Source organism: Myotis brandtii, unplaced genomic scaffold (genome assembly GCF_000412655.1).
Source record: "Myotis brandtii unplaced genomic scaffold, ASM41265v1 scaffold904, whole genome shotgun sequence".
NCBI lineage: Eukaryota > Metazoa > Chordata > Mammalia > Chiroptera > Vespertilionidae > Myotis > Myotis brandtii.
In genome coordinates this window covers 865,886-889,488 of record NW_005371715.1, presented here as the reverse complement: position 1 = coordinate 889,488, position 23,603 = coordinate 865,886, and the positions used below count along the sequence as shown (strand labels likewise).

Below are 23,603 nucleotides of genomic sequence, written 5' to 3'. Positions count from 1 at the left end.
AACAAAGCCAAGAACCCAGAGGCAAGCACATTGGTACCTGAGTAAACCAAATGATTTTCCAAAATATATGGCCTATGTGCATTTGAGGTCTTTTCACCTAGTCCCTTTATTCCTAAATTCAGTCCCTGTAGATTGGATTATCAGTGAATTTGTGGGTATGTGTACATGGTAGGGTGGTGATGGTAGGTGCTATTAATTTGCTGTATGCTGAGAATACAGGCAGCCCCCAGTGGAGGTTGTAACATTGGAAATAAGGATATAGTATCGATATCGAAAGATTTGGGTTTAAAAATCTCTGCCACTGAGAAGTGTGTCATTTTGAACACATTATCTTGGGATGTAATTTCTTATGGGATGCCTTCAGTAAGTCCATCAATGGGTCAACAAAGACCTTTTCCCAAGAGTTGTTTTAATATTCTTCTCTACATTTAAGTTGGTATACCACGTTATTTGGTAATCATCATCATACAACTCAACTGGCTGAGAAATGGTATTTAAAAGCAAGCTATCGTTTAGGTCATTATTTTAAACAACCATTTATTTTCTTGAACAGGAAATTTGTGTGGTTCGCTTCACACCTGTAACTGAAGAAGATCAAATTTCTTATACTTTGCTGTTTGCATACTTCAGTAGCAGAAAACGCTATGGAGTAGCTGCTAACAACATGAAGCAGGTTAAAGACATGTACCTTATTCCTTTGGGTGCCACAGATAAAATTCCACACCCTCTCGTGCCTTTTGATGGACCTGGTAGGTATATATTTTAATAGAGTGAATAAAACAAAGTGGGAGGTGGGACCAGAGTGAAAAAACTGACTCTGCTTGTTGTCTTGGGATCCAGGTCTCTGGAGGTGACCCGACAGGGAAGGACACCCACTTAATAGGCTGTAATATGCTAGATGCAAACATTTACACTTTGTTCTATGTCTATATATTTTTTATTGATATTAGAGAGACGGGGGTGTGGGGGAGATCCATTGGTTGTTCACTTATTTGTGTATTCAGAGGCTGATTCTTATTGCCCTGACTGGGGATCAACCCCACAAACTTGGCATATTGGGATGATGTTCTACCCAACTAGCTACCCGGCCAGGGCAATTTACCCTTTATTTTAGGAATTGAAAGTGACTTAATTTATATGTTTTTTATGCAGGGCTTGAACTGCATAGACCTAATCTGTTGTTGGGCTTAATTATTCGCCAAAAACTGAAGCGGCAACACAGTGCTAGTGCCAGCCATACTGCTGAGAACTCTGAAAGTGTACCGGTAGCATTGCCACCTGAAAAAAAAAGTAAAATGGAAGTTTCCACAGAGGAGGCACCAGAGGAAGAAAATGACTTTTTCAATTCTTTCACAACTGTATTACACAAGCAGAGAACTAAGCCTCAGCAAGCTGTTCAAGAAGACCTTCCAGCTGTAGTGGAACCTTTAGTGGAAGTCACCAAACAGGAGCCACCAAAACCTTTAAGATTCCTTCCTGGAGTATTGATTGGCTGGGAAAATCAGCCTTCCACTCTGGAATTAGCAAATAAGCCTCTTCCTGTGGACGACATACTTCAGAGCCTTTTGGGCACTACTGGTGAAGTATATGAACAGGCTCAGTCAGTGACAGAACAAAACACTATCAACGAAATTCCATTTATCAGTGAGCAAGCTGACCCCAAAGCAGAGAACGTAGATAAAGTAGAAGCAATGGATGGTGAAGCTAAGGAGGTCAAGGGTAAAGTAGATAATCTTTCAGAATCTTTAGGTAATTCAGTACAAGTAGACGAAGAAACCCCAGTAACGGGGCCCTCCTCCATTTCTCCTGGACCTTCGGCGAGTCTTAGTCTCAGAGGCAAACCACCAGATGTTTCTACAGAAGCTTTCCTAACAAATTTATCCATTCAGTCAAAACAAGAGGAAGCTGTGGAGAGTAAAGAGAGACCATTAAAAAGACAGCTGCTGCAAGATCAAGAGAATAATTTGCAAGATAATCAGACTTCAGATACTAGTTCTCCATGCAGGTCGAATATAGGAAAAGGAAACACAGAGGGTAGTGTGAGTGGCAGTGAAAACCTTGTTGCCAACACAGCCAAGTCCCCACAGTTTATCAATCTAAAAAGGGATCCTAGGCAGGCAGCAGGACGAAGTCAGCAGGTAACTTCTTCAGAAAGCAAAGAAGGAGATAGTTGTGGGAATGGAGAAAAGCACACCCCGCCCGGGCCGTCACACAAGGAGCACTTACCAGAACACACCAATGTAGAGGAAAAGTTGTCTTCCGTAGAGAAAAACTCAAGTGCTCAGCAGAGTGATAATTCAGGGGTTGCACAAAACTTGGCATCAGAAGACAAACACACTTTGCAAACAGAACAAGCAAAACCCTCAGAGGAGAATATTTCAATGCAAAATATTGAAACTGTGCACCCGTTTCGAAGAGGATCGGCAGCAACATCTCATTTTGAAGTTGAAAACACAAGTCAATCAGAATTTCCTTCTAAAAGCATCAACTTTACCTCCAGAAGCAGCAGTCCCAGAGCAAGTGCAAACTTTTCACCCATGAGGCCACAGCAACCGAACCTTCAGCATCTCAAGTCTAGTCCCCCTGGATTTCCATTTCCGGGGCCTCCTAATTTTCCCCCACAAGGCATGTTTGGATTTCCACCACATTTGCCACCCCCATTACTCCCCCCTCCCGGCTTTGGCTTTGCTCAAAATCCCATAGTTCCCTGGCCACCTGTTCACCTGACAGGCCAACCTCAGCGTATGATGGGTCCCCTTTCACAAACATCAAGATATGTAGGCCCACAAAATTTTTACCAGGCTAAAGATATTCGAAGACCAGAAAGGCGCCATAGTGACCCTTGGGGTAATAGGCAAGACCAACAGCAACTGGATAGGTCATTTAACAGGGGCAAAGGGGATCGCCAGAGATTTTATAGTGATTCACACCACTTGAAGAGGGAGCGACATGAAAAGGAATGGGAGCAAGAATCTGAAAGGCATAGACGCAGGGACAGATCCCAAGACAAGGACAGAGACAGGAAAAGCAGGGAGGAAGGGCACAAAGAGAAAGAGAGGCCACGGTTGTCACACAGTGATCGCGGAGCAGATGGAAAAGCAAGCAGAGATGGTAAGAAACCAGACAAACCTAAAAGTGAAGACCATGAAAAGGACAAAGAACGAGAGAAAAGTAAACATAGAGAAGGAGAAAAGGACAGAGATAGGTACCACAAAGATAGGGACCACACTGACAGAGCTAAAAGCAAAAGGTAAAATCTGCCAGCTGCTTCAAGATTACTCTTAAGTCATTGTTAAATGTTGCATCTTAAAAAACTTTGATTGCCTGCTAGGATTGTGCCATCTTTCAGACTTACTATTGGTGGTTTGCAGAACAATAAATTCCATGTGTTGGTGCGGAGTGCTCTGTACCAGTGCTCATCGTCCCTTCTTCATACCAACTGTCCTAGTTATAGGAATATTTTTAAAAGTTTTACATTGCTGTATATTCAAAGATTTGTTTAATATGCAATAAAGGCTTAGAAATTTTAGTTTTATTCCTTAATTGGTAAATATAGTTAACTCTGGAATATATTTACTGCCTCTAGTGAATGTTCTTTATGACTAATTTGAGAGTAATGTGTACTCTGTAAGTTTGTTTTAAATTGCACTGTTTTTAAAGAAACTAGAGAAGCAACACAAAGACAAGCAACTTCATAATCAGATTATATTAATCAGTTTATTGGGCAGTTTCTGATCAAGAATCAGAAGCCCAAGGAGAACATTTACTGCTTTAATCTGCACTCCCTGAAGGCATTTATTACCTTGTATATGACAGCTTTGTGGTAGACCAGTAGTTTCCTTTTCCTTTTTGCCTCTTCAGGAACTTGAATACTTAAGCTTGTACATGATCTTGTGTTTTGCTATCCTTTTTACTGTAAAATGTAAATATTTTAAGGGATATTTTGATTCTAAATATGATAAAAAGAATTTCTCACCTATTTTGTGTGTGTGATTTGAAATTCAGTAAAAGAATTTCTTCTCTAAAACTTTGATTACTTTCATACTTTTTTTTTTTACTCAGCCAAGAACATACATACAAGCATAGCCATCTGTGTCAGGCATTGGGTGAAGGGAAAAACCTCACCTATTAGAGGTTTCTGATAAAAATCATGTTCTGAAGGGGTAGAATTTTGAACTACCAATGAAAAACTGCAGCAAATAGCCCACTTCATAGGTATGTTTCTGAAGACTTGTCACTCTCAAAATTTGGTACGCTGACTAATCATGGTGAGACTACAGAAATTTACGAGAAACGTGTTGTGAATCTCTTTGTAAAATGTGTAATTAACCCTAATTTGTTTTGGAGGTAACTGCAGTTTTGCTTGAAATAGAAAGCATATGGAGGCTATTGTTAATTCAAATATAAAGTTATTTACAATTTAAACTACACATGTATTGACATAATTTAAAGCAGTGGCTACCACGTGATTAATACTTGAGGCCAACAAAAAAAAGAGAAACCGGTATTTTTACTTACCTATATTAATGAAGAAAAATATAAATGGCTTCACAAAATTAAGAAGGTAATGTTTGATTTCCTAAAATGTCCAAGGATTAGAGTTAAAAATAGGTTTGAAATGGAATCAACTTTGTTATTCTCTCTAGCGAAAGAAGGAGTGGAAATTCAAAACCATACATTTTGTCTAATTTCAACAATTTGCATATTTTTTGTCATCCTTATTCTCTGAAGTTTTTCATCATAAAAGTTCTGAAACAGAGGACTTGTATTTAAATAAAATTTGTTTAATTTTGGTCTGCTTTTCTTTTGGAAACTAACTTATTTAAAAACTGTAAACAAAACTTAATTTGGTGGGTCATCTTTTGCACAATCAGGAAAAAATTGTCAGGAATTCCCCCTGCCACTCCCCCCCCCCAAAAAAAAAACCCCACCCAACCCAAATCCTCCAAAATTAGCCTTTTGATTTCAAATATGTATGTTGTTTAGTAAATCTGATTTTACTGATCTGGTAGGAGGTTGTTCAGACATCAGATTTTTTTTTGCAAAGTACAAGAATGGGTTAACCAGTGAAGAAAACCTTAAAGTCAGTTTTGCTTGCCTCTTAACTAGTTCCTTACACACATTGTTGTGATGCTTACTTTAAAGTTATTTATTCTTATCTCATTGGATCTTGTCACATCCTCTATAGGCCCCTATTAGTGATAACCATCTCCTGGGATTATGGGACTACTAAGGATTCGAACCATGTCTCCTAACCCCTGGTTCACTGAAACTGGCAAGTAGGGAGAGTATGGACATATGGACTCTAAGGTTTTAACTTCTGAGGAATGTAGGGGGAAATAAAAGTTTTCAATGAGTAGTAGATCCAAAGCCATTCTCTGTCCTTAAGTCTCAAAGCCAGCCTTCTACAAACTAGCGAGTTATATGAAGTTCATCGTTACTTCTCCTGTTTTAAGAAAAACTTGCTCTTTGAAAAGTTTGATGCCAGACAGTTTTATACATACCTCTGTTGAAATAAAATGTACCAGGGTGTCTCAGTACCTATAAAGTCCACCCTTTGTGGCAACAAGAAAGCCTCCACAAACCCTCTATTGCAAACCTTGTGCCGAGTGCTTTATGTAAACCTTGTTCAGCCTGAAAGGTAGAGATTTATATTAGAACCGAGGAAACTGGTGCTTGGAAAGGTTAGACTGCTGTGATCAGGGCTGGGATTCTAGCTCAGTTCTATTTTTCTCCAAAGTCATTATGTGTGGCAGCTGTGCTCTGAGAATTGAGAGCAGGAGAGAGGGACAAGCCTGGTTATTATATACCTTTCCCAGCCCTTTCCTCCCCATTCTGCTATCTGAAACCCTTTACAGAGCAATCCATTCCTCAAAAGTAACCAAAAACTTGTGGGTTCTCTTGTACAGATTTATAAAGTTTATTTTCATCTCAAATCCTAATTCTGCAGCCCTTATTATCCTCTTAACACTGCTGTAAATCAGAAGTCTGCTGTGGGTCTCAGTGGGTTGAGATCAAGATGTCTCAGAGGGTGCATTTCCTGGAGGCTTAGAGGAGAATCCATTTTCTTGCTTTTTCCAGCTTCCAGGGGCCACGGACTTTCCTTGCCTTACGGTTCTTTCCTCCATCTTCAAAGCCAACAACATGGGCCTGAGTCTCAAATTGCTGTCTCTGAGGCTCCCTCTTTACCTTAAAGGACTGTTGTGATTCCTGGGGCCCACCCAGCTAATCCAAGGTGGAACCTAAATTCCATCTGTGACCTTAATTCCCCTTTGCCATGTAATCTAACATATTTACAGGTTCCAGGTATTCGGATGTGGACAACTTTGGGGGCCATTCCACTCATCACAGCTCTTGACTCACTAATTGTAGCTCAGTTTTGGGTGAATTAATCTTAAAAATTGGGAGTTACAAAACATCTAAGGCCATAGTACAGTGATGGCGAACCTGTGACACGCGAACTCATTTTTTGGGTTTTTCTTTGTTATGTGGCATTTAAATATATAAAATATCAAAAATATAAGTCTTTGTTTTACTATGGTTGCAAATATCAAAAAATTTCTATATGTGACACGGCACCAGAGTTAAGTTAGGGTTTTTCAAAATGCTGACACGCCGAGCTCAAAAGGTTCGCCATCACTGCCATAGTAAGTATGTTTAGATGTTAAGGAAAATAATGCCAACAATAGAGAAAAGAATGGCTTAACAGCTTTCTTGCCATAAGATGTGTATCTTTAAAAGTTAGATTTCATTATCACTATCAAGGAAGTTTTTTAGAGCAATTATCCTTATGATCTTAATATCTCAAGAGTGAAATGAAGTGGTATGGACCAAAACAGATAAAGGTCTGAGTTTTTCAGGAAACACTGGGTAGAGTTGTGGTTTCTTTTAAAAACAAACAAAACAAACACTGGGTAGAGTTGTGGTTTCTTTTAAAAACAAAAGCCTCTTTGAATCAATATATAGCCATTCTGGAATCCCACCTCCTATTTTGCTCACACACTTTTCAATGTTAATAAGAATGGTATGTCTGGCAGCAATAGTGCCAAAGTTCTCAACTTTAGTTCTAGGGCCTTCCAAGAATGTCTATCGCTTTCTGATTGCAAAAATAAGGCTAAAAAAAATTACCTGTAAAGTTCTTCAAATGACTTACCTAGTGTCTTTGTATAGGCTGGAGCCCATGCAGGCAGATTTTGCATTAAGACGTTAAACTGCACCAGTCCTCTTTGTAAAGTCTCCGTTTAACAGATAATTACTGTTTTTCCTTTTAAACGCCACATGCTGATTGTTACTAAGTTCTCTGCTCCACAGTCCTGTCTATTAGTGCTTTCTATCAGTCATGTGTTGTCAGTTGCTTTCCTGTGTTGTCATTGGCAAAATTATTATAAATATCAAACAAAACGTTAAGTAACAACAGCAATAATGGTGGTGGAGTACAGGTGGGGTGGAAATGCTATTCACAATTATATCCATCACTGATACTGGGCAAAACTGAGTTTCTCAAGTTATCCTTTAACAGTACAGATATCAAGAAAATAATTTACAATGGCTTTATTTAGAACCTCTTTTTCTGCCCAATTTTGAGACATGTAGACTTGACCTTCAGTATTTTACACATTAGGATATTTGCCTTCATATTTGTAAGTGATATTTATGTGCTATTTAAAAATAGTTATAAAAACCAATATTTATTGATGACTTAATGTGGAAGATAAGGATTTAGCTCTCACCAGCCAACTCCTTTCCCCACCTTCCACCTTCCCACATTCATGTAATTTTTAAGTCAATATTCAAACTTCACATTGCCGATCATGTGAATATTTAGAGCTGAGCTATGTAACAGAATATTTCCTTATGTAATTTTCTTTTTAATAACATTTGCTTATTTTTTCTTTGTGTATATCAATAATTCATTCCCACCTAAATTTTATTTTAAAAAAGTTCACAGATGAATAACACTAAATGAACTAATGAATGAACTAATGGAGTAAAAATTTAGCAATCAACATACTTACAGATAAATTGGATGTCGGAAAAACAACCAGAATCTTTCTTTAGCTATATAAGCTTATAAAAGTGTTAGCATTTAGACTATTTCAGATAATAGTAAACAGTTGTTTTTCAGCAAAATAATGTGCTAAAGAAATAACTACCAAAGCAACTACATTTACATAAATAGTATATTAAAGTAACCACTATACGTTTGTGTAACCTAATTGTGTTCATCTCCATCATAAACATTGTACCCTTCTGATTCAATTAACTCGTTTGTTTGAATCCTGAAAAAATACATCTTTAATTTTACCAACACAATTTCTTTTAAAAATCTCTTGAGTAACAATGTTTATCTTTTGACCATATTCAAAACCCCCTAGGTAACTAATACCATCATAGTTCAGAGCAACAAATTTTTTGTGTGGGTCAATATCCTCAGAGAATTAGCTTGCCATCTAGGAAGGCCTTAATAAGAGTTTGATTTTTGACTTATAATGATATGGTGCCATTTATTACAACAGAATGTACCATTGCTATAAATCATCGGTACAGAGTTGCATTCTCCTAAGTTAACTGCTATTTTCAAAGTCTGATTATGGAGACCAATTGCCAGAAAATCACTTTCTTCATTTTGAGCTTTTCCTATCCACACAATTAAGCCAGCTCTTTCAGTAGTACTGAAATTTAAGGATACAGTAGTGAGCTGGAGGTTTCTTTTTCTATAGTGTGGATCAATATGTTTAATGTAAGAAGTACCCATAAATTTTGCAGTTGAAAATGAAGTTTTGCTTTCACAAAACCTTCCCACCCAACCCAAAGGACACAACTGTAAGAGAACGGCCAGTCAGGTATACACAGAGATTGGTGGAGACAAAGGTGATTCAAACAGTACACAGATGGGTCACATGTGTTTCCAGTCCAGTGTGGCGGACATCTGCACAAAAAAGTGCCATTTAATATACATTCACCCCTATTTCTGCACACGGTGTACCCATAGGCTGTCCCATCACAGTCACCTACATTTGAGCCACCTTTCGCTCCTAGTTCAGTTAATTGTAATTCTTGATTATTTATAACTTCTCGGACACAACCTTGAAAACCTACCAGTGCATTGGCTGTTGCCATGGGATTTACAAGACACTCCTCCAATATAGAAGTCAGTGTTTGTGTCCAGGTAGCTAATGTTAACGTCGGCCTTCTCTGTTACATTTATCCCATCCAGATCCAGGTGGCCTTTTGCACCGACTCTTCCTGCTTTAATCACATGCCAACTGCTTCCATTAGTACTTACTTTTTGGAGAGTTTCTAGAATGACAGTTATGTCACCCAGATTGTAACGAAGTTGAACACCATTTACTCAAGAGATACATAAAAAATCACCTGTTGAGAAAGAAAACCAGTTTAGTAACAGTGAAATGTCACTCCATTAAAAACGCTCTTTCTGGCCACTTGAATAAGATGTGGTTTTGGAAAAAGAAGGTAACAAGTCTTGGTCATAATTATGGTAGAGAATTTTCTTTCCATTTACAGATCAAAGTATATGTGTATACTAGTACATTCATTCACACATTCTGTATTCTTTTGTTCCGGAATTGGCCACATAAGTTTTCCCTAGTTACAAATATTTTCCATCGAGTGAATGAATGTATGGTGGTACTAAGTTAAAGCGAGGCGTTCCTTTAATAATTTTAGTGCAGGGTGAACGTGTAAAAATAAGCAACGTTTGCTCCAAGCCATTGACTTTGTTTTTGACAGATTGGGGAGGTAGGTGAAAGAAACAAGAGCAGTTCATAGTTATGCTCTGAAAACCTTTTATTATAGTGTATGTTTCAGCCATGCCCTTGGCATCAAGCACACAGACCCCTAGCTGAGATCTCTGCTTGGGATTTACAGGCACCTCAAACTCCAAGTTTGTCTCTCAGTGTGTGAATCGCCTTCCATACACCTGGCCTCTTCTAGTCTTCCCCAACTCAGAGTCACTCCCTCCATCCCGTTCTTCAGACCAGAAATTTAGGTGTGATCCTTGGATTCATCATTTCTTTGGTCCACACATAACCTGCCAAACATGGGCCTCTGATCAAACAGATTTTTTAGCACTTGGGTTCATTGTAAACATCTTGATTCTGTCCACGTCTCTCCTGCCACTTTAAATGGACTATCATCTCTTCTCCCTTTCCAGCTGATTTTCTCGTCTACATTGAAGCTCAAGTGATTGTTTCAAGTGAAATTCTCGTTATGGCATTCACTACTGTTGAATGGCATTCACTTTAATGGCATTCACTACTGTTGGGACAGGAACTTAAAATCTTTGACATTTCGACAAAGGCTCTGCAGGTTCCGGGCCCCTCTCTCCAGCTTTGCCTGGAGTGTATTCTCTCCCTGTTCCTCCACTCGACTCCAGCCACACTGACCTTGTGGGAGAGTTTCATCCTCTTGTTTCAGAACCCTCGCACATGCACACGCTGTTTTATTGGAACACCCCTCCACCTCACCGAGGCAACTCCAGCCTTATTTGAGCTCTCAGATTAAATGCCACTTCCTCGGACAAGTCTTTTTTGGTCAGGGTTTTTTGTTTTGTTTTCCTATTAGTGTTTCAATAGCACTAGGTCTCTCTCCTTCACAATATTTATCTCACAATTATATAGTCTTCTGTGAAAACATTTGAACAAATGATCCAGCGTGTATATGAAGCTGCATTGAGGTACTCAGAGGAAAAGCAAATGCAACTGTCCCTGCCTGGGAAAACGATGTAGGCCTTCAGTGCACAGTCTTGTTTCTAGAGGGAGTCAAGTGGTGGGCATAGCAAACCCCACGGGAATCTTTCTCAAAACAGCATTTCCCTTTCCCCTGTCATTTCATGACCAGTGAAAAGTTCTTTCCTCTTCTATTCAAGAAGACTTCTTGGCACCTGCTACTACTTTTTCCTCTTCCCCCTTTCGAAGTGCCAGGCCGCCTCATCTCCCACCTGCACATAATGTTCATTCTCCCCCTTGTGGCCCACACTAGACCACTCTCGGGCGGGTGGGAGACCTGGCAGCTCTATGGTCCTAAACGTATCATTTCCACCTGAGACAATGCAAAGTATGGTTCTCTTGCTTCAAACATTTTCTCATAATTTCTGGTGGATACAATCTATGTCATTACATCTGTTATTATTTGATTAATAGCTGCCTCCTTCACTAGCTTGTAAGCTTCATGAGAACAGGGGCTGTATCTGATTTGGCCCAACAGTTGGCCCCCAGCAGGAGCACAGTGCCTGGCACATAATGAGATACTCAGTAAGTAATTGCTGCATTAAGAAATACATTTGTATAGTTGTGGGGTGAGATTACTGAATAGTTCCCAAATACTGGTTTTCTGGCATTAAAATCCTATACTACATGAATTTTAAAATTGTTAATTTCCCCAAAGAGAAAGAAATTCAATTTATTTCCTATTTTCTAACATGAACACATTTTAAGTCTAAAGAAAGAGAAGCAGCAATGCAAACATTTTATAAGACAATATTAAATTCAGGTAGAATTACTTAAAATGTTTATACCATAAGAAACTAGAATAACAAAACAATTGATATTAAGTCTTAAAAATTTATAGCACTCTGGCCCTGGCTGGTGTGGCTCAGATGTTTGGGACATTGTCCCTTACACCAAAAGGTGGTAGATTCAATTCCTGGTCAGGGCACATACCCAGGTTGTGGGTTCAATCCCTGGTTGGGGCACGTGCAGGAGGCAACTGATGGATACTTCTCTCTCTATTCCTCTCTCTAAAAATCAATAAAAAAATTCATAGCACTCTGAATATACTTTGTGCCTTGCAAGTGGACACAATTCTCTTTCACAGCACAGTGGGAGAAGTTTCTCTTGCTACCTTTGTTGTACTGTCCTATAGCAAACAATCTTACAGTGAAGCGCTACATTGGAATAAAAAGTAGCTAAAACATGATTAGGAAAGCTGAAGCTGTGATCTATTACATCACTGGTCAAGTTGCCAACTGGAAGAAAAGTGGAGAACTACTCACTTTAACAGGGCTTTGCTGGTACATTCTTAAGAATTGACAAAGAAGGGTTTTCTCTCCCTCTGTGGCCCTGGGAGCTAAAATTGCTCTGAGCTGTATTTGCAGCTCTTTGGCATGCAGGCCTTTTATTTTAGTTGGCTAGGAAATGGTGCTGTAGTCATGGGTCATGAGTAAAACTGGCATTAGGGCACATAAATGTTAAAAGCTCACCACTAGCGGATGGTCCTTACAAGAAATTGAGCTCATAAGTGGAATGAAGATCATGAATGAATGTGCTCTGGCTATTTAACCATGTCTAACCAGGCCTAGGGCCCCGCCTGCTTCCTTGGTGCTGTCATTGCCCCCACCATGCATCACAGATCAATGAAACCTGGGAGGACCTAACATTTGTGAAGAGACTATAGACAACTTATTGGGGAAAATTTGTATACTTTTTTCTCTAGAAAAGGAAAGCAAAGATAATATAACTTATCTTTTATTGTTCAGTTGTTTGAATATACTTTAACTTTACATTGTAGTTGACTAGGCTTTTTAATACACATTTGTCTGGGAGGATTATAACTATATCAAGATGAATTCAGCTATCTGTGACTAATTTTTTTTATTAAAAAATATTTTATTGATTTCTTACAGAGAGGAAGGGAGAGGGATAGAGAGTTAGAAACATCAATGAGAGAGAAATATCTATCAGCTGCCTCCTGCACACTCCCTTCTGGGGATGTGCCCACAACCAAGGTACATGCCCTTGACTGGAATCGAACCTGGGACCCTTGAGTCCGAAGGGTATTTTTAATGAGCAATATAACTGAAGCCAATTACCTCTTAATATCTCTATCCCCTGAGCCAAACAGGTTAGGACTATCTGTGACTAATTTATGCTTAACATAATAATGATAATTTTGTGTCAAAAACTAATTTTATGATGTTAAATATTTAGCAGGAGCAGATAAACAGGTGCCATAGACTTATCTCTTTCCAAAATCAGAGATCTAAAATAAACTATGGTAATTTTCAAATGATCCTTTCGTTTTAAATTTTACACTATTCGAGATTATTCCAATTATTTATCTCTAAAAAGACACAGAAACCTTGTTAATTAAGAATTTGGTTTGGCACATATGAAAACCTAATTGGCTGTTGAAAATCTAATCTAAATTTGTGATTTTGGACTATGTATTAAGTGTTTGGGTATTTTTAAAAATTATGTTTTTATTGATTTTTAGAGAGAGAGGAAAGGAGAGGGAGATAGAGAGAGAGAGACAGAGAGAAACTCTGATGTGAAAGCGAAACATAGATTGCTGCCTCTTGCATGGCCCCTGCCAGGGATTGAGCCAGAAACCCGGGTATGTATGTGCCCTGACCAGAGATCGAACTGGGGACCTCTTGGTTCATGGGTCAACGCTCAACCAACTGAGCCAGGGTGGGTATTTTTTTTAATTTTTATAAATAGCTCCTCTTAGCAGAGGATGAGCTAGAAGGCTCAGTTAATGTTTCCATCAGATGTTCTTAGAGAAGGTACAAAGTACAGAACAGTCACCTTTATTTTATGCAACCTTAAATAAATGAAACATACTTCACCCCTCGTTACATCACTTGATTGCTAATAAATAAGTGTATGCCTTTCAACTGATAATTACCTTTAGGTTAATCTAAGTCTGCAAATGTAGAGCTTAGATTTTTTTTTTACATTTTAAAGTTTTTATTATTTCCTTACATAAGTGTCAGATACAGCACCGATCATGACATAAAACTAATTAGTATATTTTTAGTTCTCTTTGTAAATAGTGTCTAAAAGGAAAATCTTGACTTTCATGAACTGTAATACAATGCCTTTTAATAACATGTAACAAAAAAGTGTTCTTACCTCCTATGATTCTTAATGTGTACGAGCTTTTAATTTTATATACTGTGAAGTATATATACTGATTATAAAATTATGGTACAGCATTCTTAGCCAGTCCCAAATATTTCTTGATTTTCTGCCCTTACTGTACAAAGGTTAACTGAGGGTATTTTTAATGAGCAATATAACTGAAGCCAATTACCTCTTAATGTCTCTTGATTTATAAACAGAAAATTTCTGTTTGTGCATGATTCTCCCATTTAGCATTTTCACAGATATTTAAATTAATCATGAATTTAAAACCAAATATAATATCAAATCTCAGGAGAAAAATTTCTTCTAAGGTATATTTTGTAACTCAATCATGTTATCTTTTTTTCTTTGGAAGTATCATCTTTTCTCCTTGAATTAATTTTGAAGGTATTAGTGCATTGAGATGGAACCACTTTGGTCTAATTCTCTGATATTATCACTTAGTAACATATTAAAGCACCTTAAAAATAATTAGAGTAGATTGTGAAAATCAGGTACGATTTTTGTTGACCATGAGAAGAAAACTGAATTATTTCTCAATACAAAAACTTCATTTTCTGAGAAACAAAATGAAAAAAAAAATCCTAAATGTAAAATTTTAAAAAGATTTTGCAGTAAAAATGCATGCAAGTGTCTTTTTTAAGTTCCGGAGAACAAAATAAAAAACTAAATTAAGAACAAAGTAAAAACTCAAATATTAATTTTTAAAACTAAAGCATAGTACTTAGATATTGTTAATCAATATTCTTTTACAATAGTTATGCAAATTTTTATAGTTAATATTTTTTATAAACTTAATTTGGGATGTAGATCCTATGTTTTTACCATTTAGAAGACAGAACAACTTAAAGAAAAAATTTTGGAGCTGTAATGTGGACAGATTTATTGGCAAACTATCAGCATGCCTTCTTTTTTTTTAAAAAACAAATCTGTTATGTGCATATTTTGTTCCTTTTGACATAGACCAGTGGTTCTCAACCTTCTGGCCCTTTAAATACAGTTCCTCATGTTGTGACCCAATCATAAAATTATTTTCATTGCTACTTCATAACTGTAATGTTGCTACTGTTATGAATCATAATGTAAATATCTGATATGCAGGATGGTCTTAGGTGACCCCTGTGAAAGGGTCATTTGACCGCTAAAGGGGTCGCGACCCACAGGTTGAGAACCTCTGACATAGACTATCAGATATGGCTTCAACCTTTTTTTGATGGGATTATTATAAAGCTAAGATTATACTATATTTGGATTTTGCTAACTTTAATTCTAATGAAGCTCTTGCTATTTTATTAACATTTATATTTAGGGAGTCAATTCATAAACATAACGCTCACAGTAACAATAGAACATGAAAGTATCAAGTGTTTACATATTGATAGGCAAGGTGACTTAAATAAAAATACTTCATCACCTATTACTTAATGGACTATCGGGAATTCATTAGGATTTTTTCCACTTTGCAACCAAAGATCCTGCCAACTTTACCTGATTGTGCTGTTAGGTGTTGTGCCACGTAAAAAAGGATACCATCTGTAGAAAAAGCCTGGAACGGCATTTCAATATGTGTCTTTTTACAAATATGAAAGGAAGCAAGACATCCAGGATAATTCGTGGCTTCTGAAAGATGGGTCACTTATAGATAAAACTAAAGAACAAAACAAGACAAAAACCAGTTTGGAAAAACAATCTTGCTCATTAATGCATCAGTGTGGTAAACTCAAAATTTTGCCACTTACCTTATCTTCCAAGGGTTGCTCCCTGCTGCATGTACATTGAACCTTGGTCACTCTGTTCTAATCCCACTAACAATAGGCACTCGGTAATGGGGCCAGTTATTGAAAAGCCTGCTGTTATTTCTGGTACCTAGGCTCCTATGTGTGACACAAATCCTCTGCCCTAGAGTGCATTGTGGACAGACAGGCATCAGATGCATCGATTCTGAGAATGTCTTGTTTTTATCTCAAGAATGTGAGCTTCTCGGATGTCTTACATGAACAACGCTTTCAGAAAGATGGTTCAAATAGTGGAACATAGAAGGCATCGCTATATGAATTATTCTTCCGTTTCTATATCGCTGATCAAAATATAGAGTGTAATCAAGTCAAGATACATTTGAAGTGACTACATGAATGAAAATAAATGTCAGTTTACTTGAGAATAACTTAGGCCCCTTTCTTCTCAGAAAGTGCTAACTCTGGAGTTTTGCTTCATGTTAAGCATGAGAAGATCATTTCAATATGAACTGAAGTAGAGTCATTAACCTATTTTTAGTCCATCAGATATGAGTTGTTGCGTCTATGTACAACCAACCAGATGGGAACTATGAGGGGAAGAAGGGAAGCTCTGAGCACTTGGCAGTTTTTACCTCCTTATGGAATCTACATTTCTTCTTTCTTCCTCGGTTTGTAACGAGACAGTGCTGCATAGAGCGTGCTCTGGTTCACCACGTGCTTTGAGCCATTCATTTATTTACTTGGGCTCTTCTCCCTTTGGACCAGGCCTACACTAACTTTTACTTTCCCTTTTAGATTGACAGGCAACTGATGGGTGTTTATCAAAGAAATGTTGGCAGTTGGTGATGTTTAAGCAACAACATCATTCATTTTGATTCACTACAATTCAGGATGGTAGAGATTAGAATCACGTGGTGTGGTTGCCAAGAATGGGAAGTCGTGTACCTCGCTCCTAGAGGGTCTGATTTATTAAAGGTGAGGCGGGGTCTAGGAAGCATGTTTTTCATAAACACACAGGTGTCTCTGACATAAGTGTTTCTTAGACCCATGTTCATAAACACTGAACTAAAGTTTATTTTAAGAATACAGGTTTAGCCCTGACCAGTTTGGCTCAGTGGATAGAGCATCGGCCTGCGGACTGAAGGGTCCCGGGTTTGATTTCGGTCAAGGGCATGTACCTTGGTTGCGGGCACATCCCCAGTAGGGGGTGTGCAAGAGGCGGCTGATCGATGTCTCCCTCTCATTGATGTTTCTCTCTATCCCTCTCCCTTCCTCTCTGTAAAAAAATCAATAAAATATATTTTAAAAAAAAGAACACAGGTTTAGGTGGAGGTCAGAGGAATGGCGGTGTAAGGGCGTGTCTATCCTCTCCCCATTAACATCTCAACAAAATCACCACCTATAATTCAACAAATAAGTCCCTGCTCAACACGGATGCATGACTGAGAGACCTGCACACTGGGACAACTAGTTGGGCTCCCTGGAATAAGTGGGGAGATGAGAAGGGAGGAAGCTGAACACAGCCACAGTGCAGCAGCGTGTCTGCAGTGCAGCTGGGAACTGGCAGCAGCAGTTACGGGCACTTTCCTCAGCCGGTCAGGGTGAACAGAGAGCAAACCCAGCCAGTGGCTGGCTGTTGGAGTAGCCACTGGAGTGGCGGCATTGTGTGGTCATGCACACAGCAGTGAGAGAGTGTCTGAACCATGCGGGCGCGTTGTGAATGGGGTCTGAGTTGCATGCGTGAGCTGGAGTCAGCAGACACATGCCCTACAGAGCTGCTCCACACGGGTGGCCTGGCTGTGGGCTTTCAGGCAAAGAAAGTAAATCACAGAGCCCTGCCACTGATTCAACTCCAAAATCTCGCTTCCCGTTGCCCTTGGAGTTGGCTCCAGCAGTGAATTACCTGTAGGCCAAGAGCTGTTGCAGTAGAAACTCAGTTTCCCTCTGTGACTGAACCCCAGGGGGTGGTGCTTGGGCTGGACCTGTGGAGGTTAGGGGTCGCCACTACTGTGAGGGAAAAACAAACTTCACCCCCAAGCAACAGAGACGGTACAGCCCTACGTAAGCTGCAGAGGCTCAAAACTATGAGGCCAAAGAGGATAAAAATCTTGCAATTCAGTGCCATCTACTGGAACAGAGTAGAAAGACCTCCTCAGAGATGGGAAAACAAAGGAGAACAGTGAATGCCATGAACAACTACTACAACAACGATGACCAGAAAGAAAATGAAAAATCCCCAGAAAATAGGCTGGAACACATGGAATTATGAGAGTTGAAAGACAGAGATTTCAAGACTGCAGTTCTGAATATCTATCTATCTATCTATCTATCTATCTATCTATCTATCTACAGATATATATATCTATATATCTACAGATATCTATATATCTATATATCTATATATCTACAGATATATAGATATATATATATATATATATATATGGCTAATATGCTAAAGTGTCCCTCCGACCATCTGACCGGTCACTATGATGCACACTGACCACCAGGGGGCAGATGCTTAATACAGGAGCTGCCGTGACACACACTGGCCATTTACAAAGAAATAGCACCATGGACCTGGCACCAACAAAGCAACACTCGGCTTCCCCCAAGTGGGACACAGGCCCTGCCACCTCCCCGGAGCAACAGCCCACCAAATTGCAGCTAACGCTGCCGAGATCCCATGGTGCAAAATGCAGCCCACAGCCCAGCCTGGAAACGGTGGCTGTGGGCGCTGGGTAATGACGTCACGTAGCAATGCCCAGCTTCCTCTCCCTAGCGACTAGCCTCCTTGGAGTTTCTTCAGCCCAGGAACTTGACTTGCACTACACTTTAAGCAAATGTCTGTGAAGCGTTTTCCCATGCCTCATCTCATTTTATCCTCACAGAAGTCCTGGAGTAGGTAGATAGGAGACTCAGTGGGATCCTATTTTCTTTTCATTAGCTGGAAGACAGAGATTTAGAAAGTTTAGAAACTTGACCGAACTGAAAAGAAGAAATGGTGGAACTTGAAAATGACTTCAGGTTTTCTCACTGTGCAGAATATAGTCAAACATTGCTACAGTTAAATATTTCACGCTTTGTTCTCCCTGTGTGATCTACAATAATAATCTGCTTCATGTTGATATGTACTGCTGTGTTCTGACAATTACCTGAAAGACAAGTTGGGGTGCTTCACTGGGAGGGAAAAAGTTTAGTTAAATCAGAAAGCAGGTCTAATTAAGCAAGTTTATCCTATATAATAAAAGCCTAATATACTAAGTGTCCAGTTGTCTGGTCAACCAATCAAAGCAAATATGCTAATGACATGCAAAGGCCGCTCAACCGCTCGCTATGACATGCACTGACCACCAGGGGGCAGACAGTCGACCAGTCACTATGAGGGGCAATGACCACCAGGGGGCAGATGCTCCGACTGGTAGGTTAGCTTGCTGCTGGGGTCTGGCCAATCAGGACTGGGCCAGACATGCCCTGGAGCCCTCCTGTGTCCCTCCCCAGCCCCGACTGTGCACTGGTGGGGTCCCTCAGCCTGTGCCCTCTCGCAATCTGGGCTGAGGGACTTCCCCATCCCCCTCCAGTGCACGAATTTTGTGTACTGGGCCTCTAGTCTATATATATATAAAGCTCTCACTGGCACCAACGCACGCGTGTGTTTCCATCTGTTATTGTCAATCGTGAATTTGGTTGACACCTCTATTATAGAGAAAGGGCGAATAGCGATATTAAAATATTTCTTCTAATTAATTTCCTTTCAATGTGCATGAATTCATGCACCAGGCCTCTAGTACTCAATGAGAAGTGAGAAAATACTGACGGGCAATTCAGAGCACTCAGAAAACAAATCAATGAACAAAATAAGTATTTCTCCAAATAAATTGAAATTTGAAAGGATCAAGCAGAAATCCTGGAAATGAAGCAGGCAATTAAAGAAATTAAGAGTGAGCTGATGAGCATAGAAAACAGAACCAACCAATTAGAGAAAATAACTAGTGATATTGAAGATAGGAATCAAGAAATGATGCAGAGGGAAGAAGAGAGAGACCTGATAAAAAGAAATACAAAATAGCCCTATGAGATCTCTCTGATTCCATAAAAAAATAAAATAACACCAGAATCATGAGGCATAGTGGAGGAGGAAGAGAGAGTATGGAATGGAGAGTCTATTAAAACAAATAGTGGATGAGAACTTCCCAAACATATGGAAAGAACTAGATCCTCAAATCCAAGAAGCAAACAAAACACCTAGTGACCTCAATTCAAAGAGGCCCTCTCCAAGGCACTTGGTAATGAAGCTATCAAAAATTAGTGACAAAGAAAAAATCCTCAAAGCATCCAGGGAAAAGAAGGAAGTAACCTATAAAGGAAAACCCATAAAAATTTCACCTGACTTATCAGCAGAAACTCTACAAGCCAGAAGAGAGTGGAACCCAATATTCAAATATCTGAAAGAGAGAAATTACCAGCTATACATATTATATCCAGCAAAATTACCCTTTAAATATGAAGGAGAAATAAGAACATTCTCAGACATACAGAAGCTGAGGGATTTTATCACTAGAAAACCTCTATTGCAGGAGGGAGTTATTCTACCAGAAACAAAGAACATAAGGTCATAACACTACGAGTAGGATTGCCAAAAAACTCATAGCATAAAAGGGATAATTTGTGACAACAAAAACATACAAAGGGAAGAGGGACAGGTATGAATGGGTAAAGGAAGATGAAGATCAGATGCACTCAAAAGGGAAAAAACCATGGTATATATGCAACTTCGCTTTTTATAAAACTAATGGCAACCACACACAAAAATCCCCCAAACAAGACATATAGCTTAAAAAAAGAAGAAACAGAAGAAATATGTATGGAATACCACCAAACAAAAACAACAGATAGAAGCATAAAGGAAGAGAACCAATGCAAGCACAGAGTTACCAGAAAACAAAAGATAAAATGGCTATAGGAAATCCTCATACATCAATAATTACCCTAAATGTAAATGGTCTAAATTCACCAGTAAAGAGGCACAGAGTAGCAGAGTGGGTCAAAAAACAAAACTCAATCATATGCTGCCTACAAGAGACACATCTAAAAAGCACAAAGGTAGATTCAAAGTAAAAGGATGGAAAATGATTCTCCAAGCAAATAACATCCACAAAATAGCAGGTGTAACCATACTTATATCTGACAAAATAGATCTCAAGAAAAACAGAGATAACAAGAGACAAAGATGCACACTTTATAATGATAAAAAAACACTACATCAAGAAAACATAATACTTTTTAATATATATGCGCCCAACCAGGGAGCACTGAAATATATTAAACAGCTACTCACAAATCTAAAGGGAGAAACAGATCAAACACAATTATAGTTGGAGACCTTAATACTCCATTGACAGCTCTAGACAGATCAACCAACCAAACAAAAAAAATCAATAAAGAAATATTGGCCTTAAATGAAACTCCAGACCAAAAGTATATAATCAACATTTACAGAACGTTTCATCCCAGAATATCAGATTACACATTCTTCTGCAGCTCACATAGAACATTCTCAAGGACAGACCATATGTTGGGTCACAGAACAGTCATCAACAAATTCAAAAAGACTGAAATTATTCCAAGCATATTTTCTGACCATGATGCCTTAAAATTAGAAATCAATTGCGAAAAGGAGGTAAAAAAAAACACACACCTACAGATATGTGGAAATTAAACAACATATTACTAAAAAATGACTGGGTCAAAGAAGAAATAAAAGGTGAAATCAAAAGATATATAGAGACAAACAAGAATGATAACACAACATATCAAAACCTCTAGGGGCCCTAACCGGTTTGGCTCAGTGGATAGAGCATTGGCCTGCAGACTCAAGGGTCCCAGGTTCGATTCCGGTCAAGGGCATGCACCTCGGTTGCAGGCACATACCCAGTGGGGAGTGTGCAGGAGGCAGCTGATCGATGTTGATCTCTCATAGATGTTTCTAACTCTCTATCCTTCTCCCTTCCTTTCTGTAAAAAATCAATAAAATACATTAAAAAAAAACACAAAACCTCTAGGGAAGTTTATATCATTACAGGCCTATCTCAAGAAACAAGAGAAATTCCAAGTAAACAACCAAACATCCACCCTAAAAGACTAGAGAAAGAAGAACAAAAGCAACCCAAAATTAGCAGAAGAAAGGAAATAATAAAAATTAGAGCAGAATTAAATGAAATAGAGAACAAAAAGAGTATACAAAAAAACCAATAAAACAAAGAGCTGGTTCTTTGAAAAGATTAATAAAATTGACAAACCCCTGGCTAGACTCACTGAGAAAAAAAGGGAAAAGAACCATATAAACAAAATCAGAAATGAGAGAGGAGAAATCACCACAGACATCAGAGATATACAAAGGATCATACTAAATTATTATGAAAGCCTTCATGCCACCAAATTCAATAATCTAGAATAAATGGGTAAGTTCCTAGAAATATATAACCTTCCTAGACTAAATCATGAAGAACTGGAAAATCTAAATAGACCGATCAGCAGTGAGGAAATTGAAACAACCATCAAAAACCTCCCCAAAAACAAAAGTCCGGGACCAGATGGCTTTACCAGTGGATTCTACCAAATGATCAAGGAAGAATTAAAGCCTATTCTTTGAAAACTCTTCCAAAAAATTGAAGAGGCTTCCTAACACATTCTAGGAAGCCAATATAACCCTGATACTAAAACCTGGCAAAGATAATACACAAAAAGAAAACTATAGGTCAATATCCCTAATGAATACAGACGTAAAAGTCCTAACCAAAATACTAGCTAATTAAATACAACAGTACATCAAAAAAATAATACATCATGATCAAGTGGGATTCATTCCAAGGGCAAAAGGATGGTTCAACAATTGCAAATGAATCAACGTAATACACCACATTAACAAAAGAAAGGCTAACAATCATATGATCTTGTCAATAGATGCAGAAAAGGCATTTGATAAGATACAACATCCACTTATGATTAAAATGCTCAATAAAATAGGAGAAGGAAAGTACCTCAACATAATAAAGGCCATAAATGATAAGCCCTCAGCTAATGTCATACTCAATGGTGAAAAACTGAAAGCTTTTCCCCTAAGATCAGGAACAAGACAAGGATGTCCACTCTCACCACTCTTATTCAACACAGTACTGGGAGTTCTAGCCAGAATAATATGGCAAGAGAAAGAAAAAAAGGCATGCAAATAGGGAAGAAAGAAGTCAAACTGTCACTTTTTGCAGACGACATGATGCTATATATAGAAAACCCTAAAGACTCTACCCCAAAAAACTGGAAACAATAATCAAATACAGTCAATTTGCAGGATATAAAAGCGATGTGTAAAAATCCATTGCCTTCCTGTTTACCAACAACAAAACTTCAGAAAAAGAAATGGAGAAAACAATTCCTTTTGCAATCTCAATCAAAAGAATAAAATACCTAGGAATAAACTTAACAAAGAATGTGAAAGACCTATATGCTGAAAATTACAAAACATTATTAAAAGAGATTGAAAAAGACACAACCAAATGGAAAAATATCCTGTGTTCATGAATTGGAAGAATCAACATAGTTAAAACGGCCATTTTACCCAAAGCAATATACAGATTTAATGCAAGCCCCATAAAATCCCAATGTCATTTTTTAAAAATTTAAGTTCTTTATTGTTTAATGTATTACATAAGTCTCCCTTTTTCCCCATTGACCTCTCCCCAACCACCCCAACCCCCAGCACATGCCCCCATCCGCACTCCTGTCTGTGTTCATTGGTTATGCTCATATGCATGCATACAAGTCCTTTGGTTGATCTCTTAACCCCTCCTTCCCTCATAGGTTGGAAAGTCTAATCGATGCTTCTATGACTTTGGTTCTATTTTTGTTCATCAGTTTATGTTGTTCATTATATTCCACAAATGAGTGAGATCTTGTGATATTTATCTTTCTCTGACTGGCTTATTTC

At 38.4% G+C, this 23,603-nt stretch overlaps 2 protein-coding genes across 2 annotated transcripts in view; one reads left to right on the top strand and one right to left on the bottom strand.

Annotated features, from left to right (window-relative positions):
• PHF3 (PHD finger protein 3) overlaps positions 1 to 4,792 on the top strand; it is an 85,052-nt gene extending 80,260 nt beyond the window's left edge. Inside the window, exons 13-14 of the mRNA XM_014532734.1 lie at positions 554 to 749; positions 1,153 to 4,792. Coding sequence (XP_014388220.1) covers positions 554 to 749; positions 1,153 to 3,254 — 2,298 coding nt within the window. The 3' untranslated portion in view covers positions 3,255 to 4,792. The remainder of the gene's footprint in view (positions 1 to 553; positions 750 to 1,152) is intronic.
• Positions 4,793 to 7,453: 2,661 nt separating this feature from the next.
• EYS (eyes shut homolog (Drosophila)) overlaps positions 7,454 to 23,603 on the bottom strand; it is an 815,396-nt gene continuing 799,246 nt past the window's right edge. Inside the window, 9 exon segments of the mRNA XM_014532733.1 lie at positions 7,454 to 7,510; positions 8,213 to 8,267; positions 8,269 to 8,436; positions 8,438 to 8,484; positions 8,486 to 8,814; positions 8,817 to 9,133; positions 9,135 to 9,375; positions 15,375 to 15,481; positions 15,483 to 15,534. Of these exon segments, the coding sequence (XP_014388219.1) occupies positions 7,454 to 7,510; positions 8,213 to 8,267; positions 8,269 to 8,436; positions 8,438 to 8,484; positions 8,486 to 8,814; positions 8,817 to 9,133; positions 9,135 to 9,375; positions 15,375 to 15,481; positions 15,483 to 15,534 (1,373 nt within the window).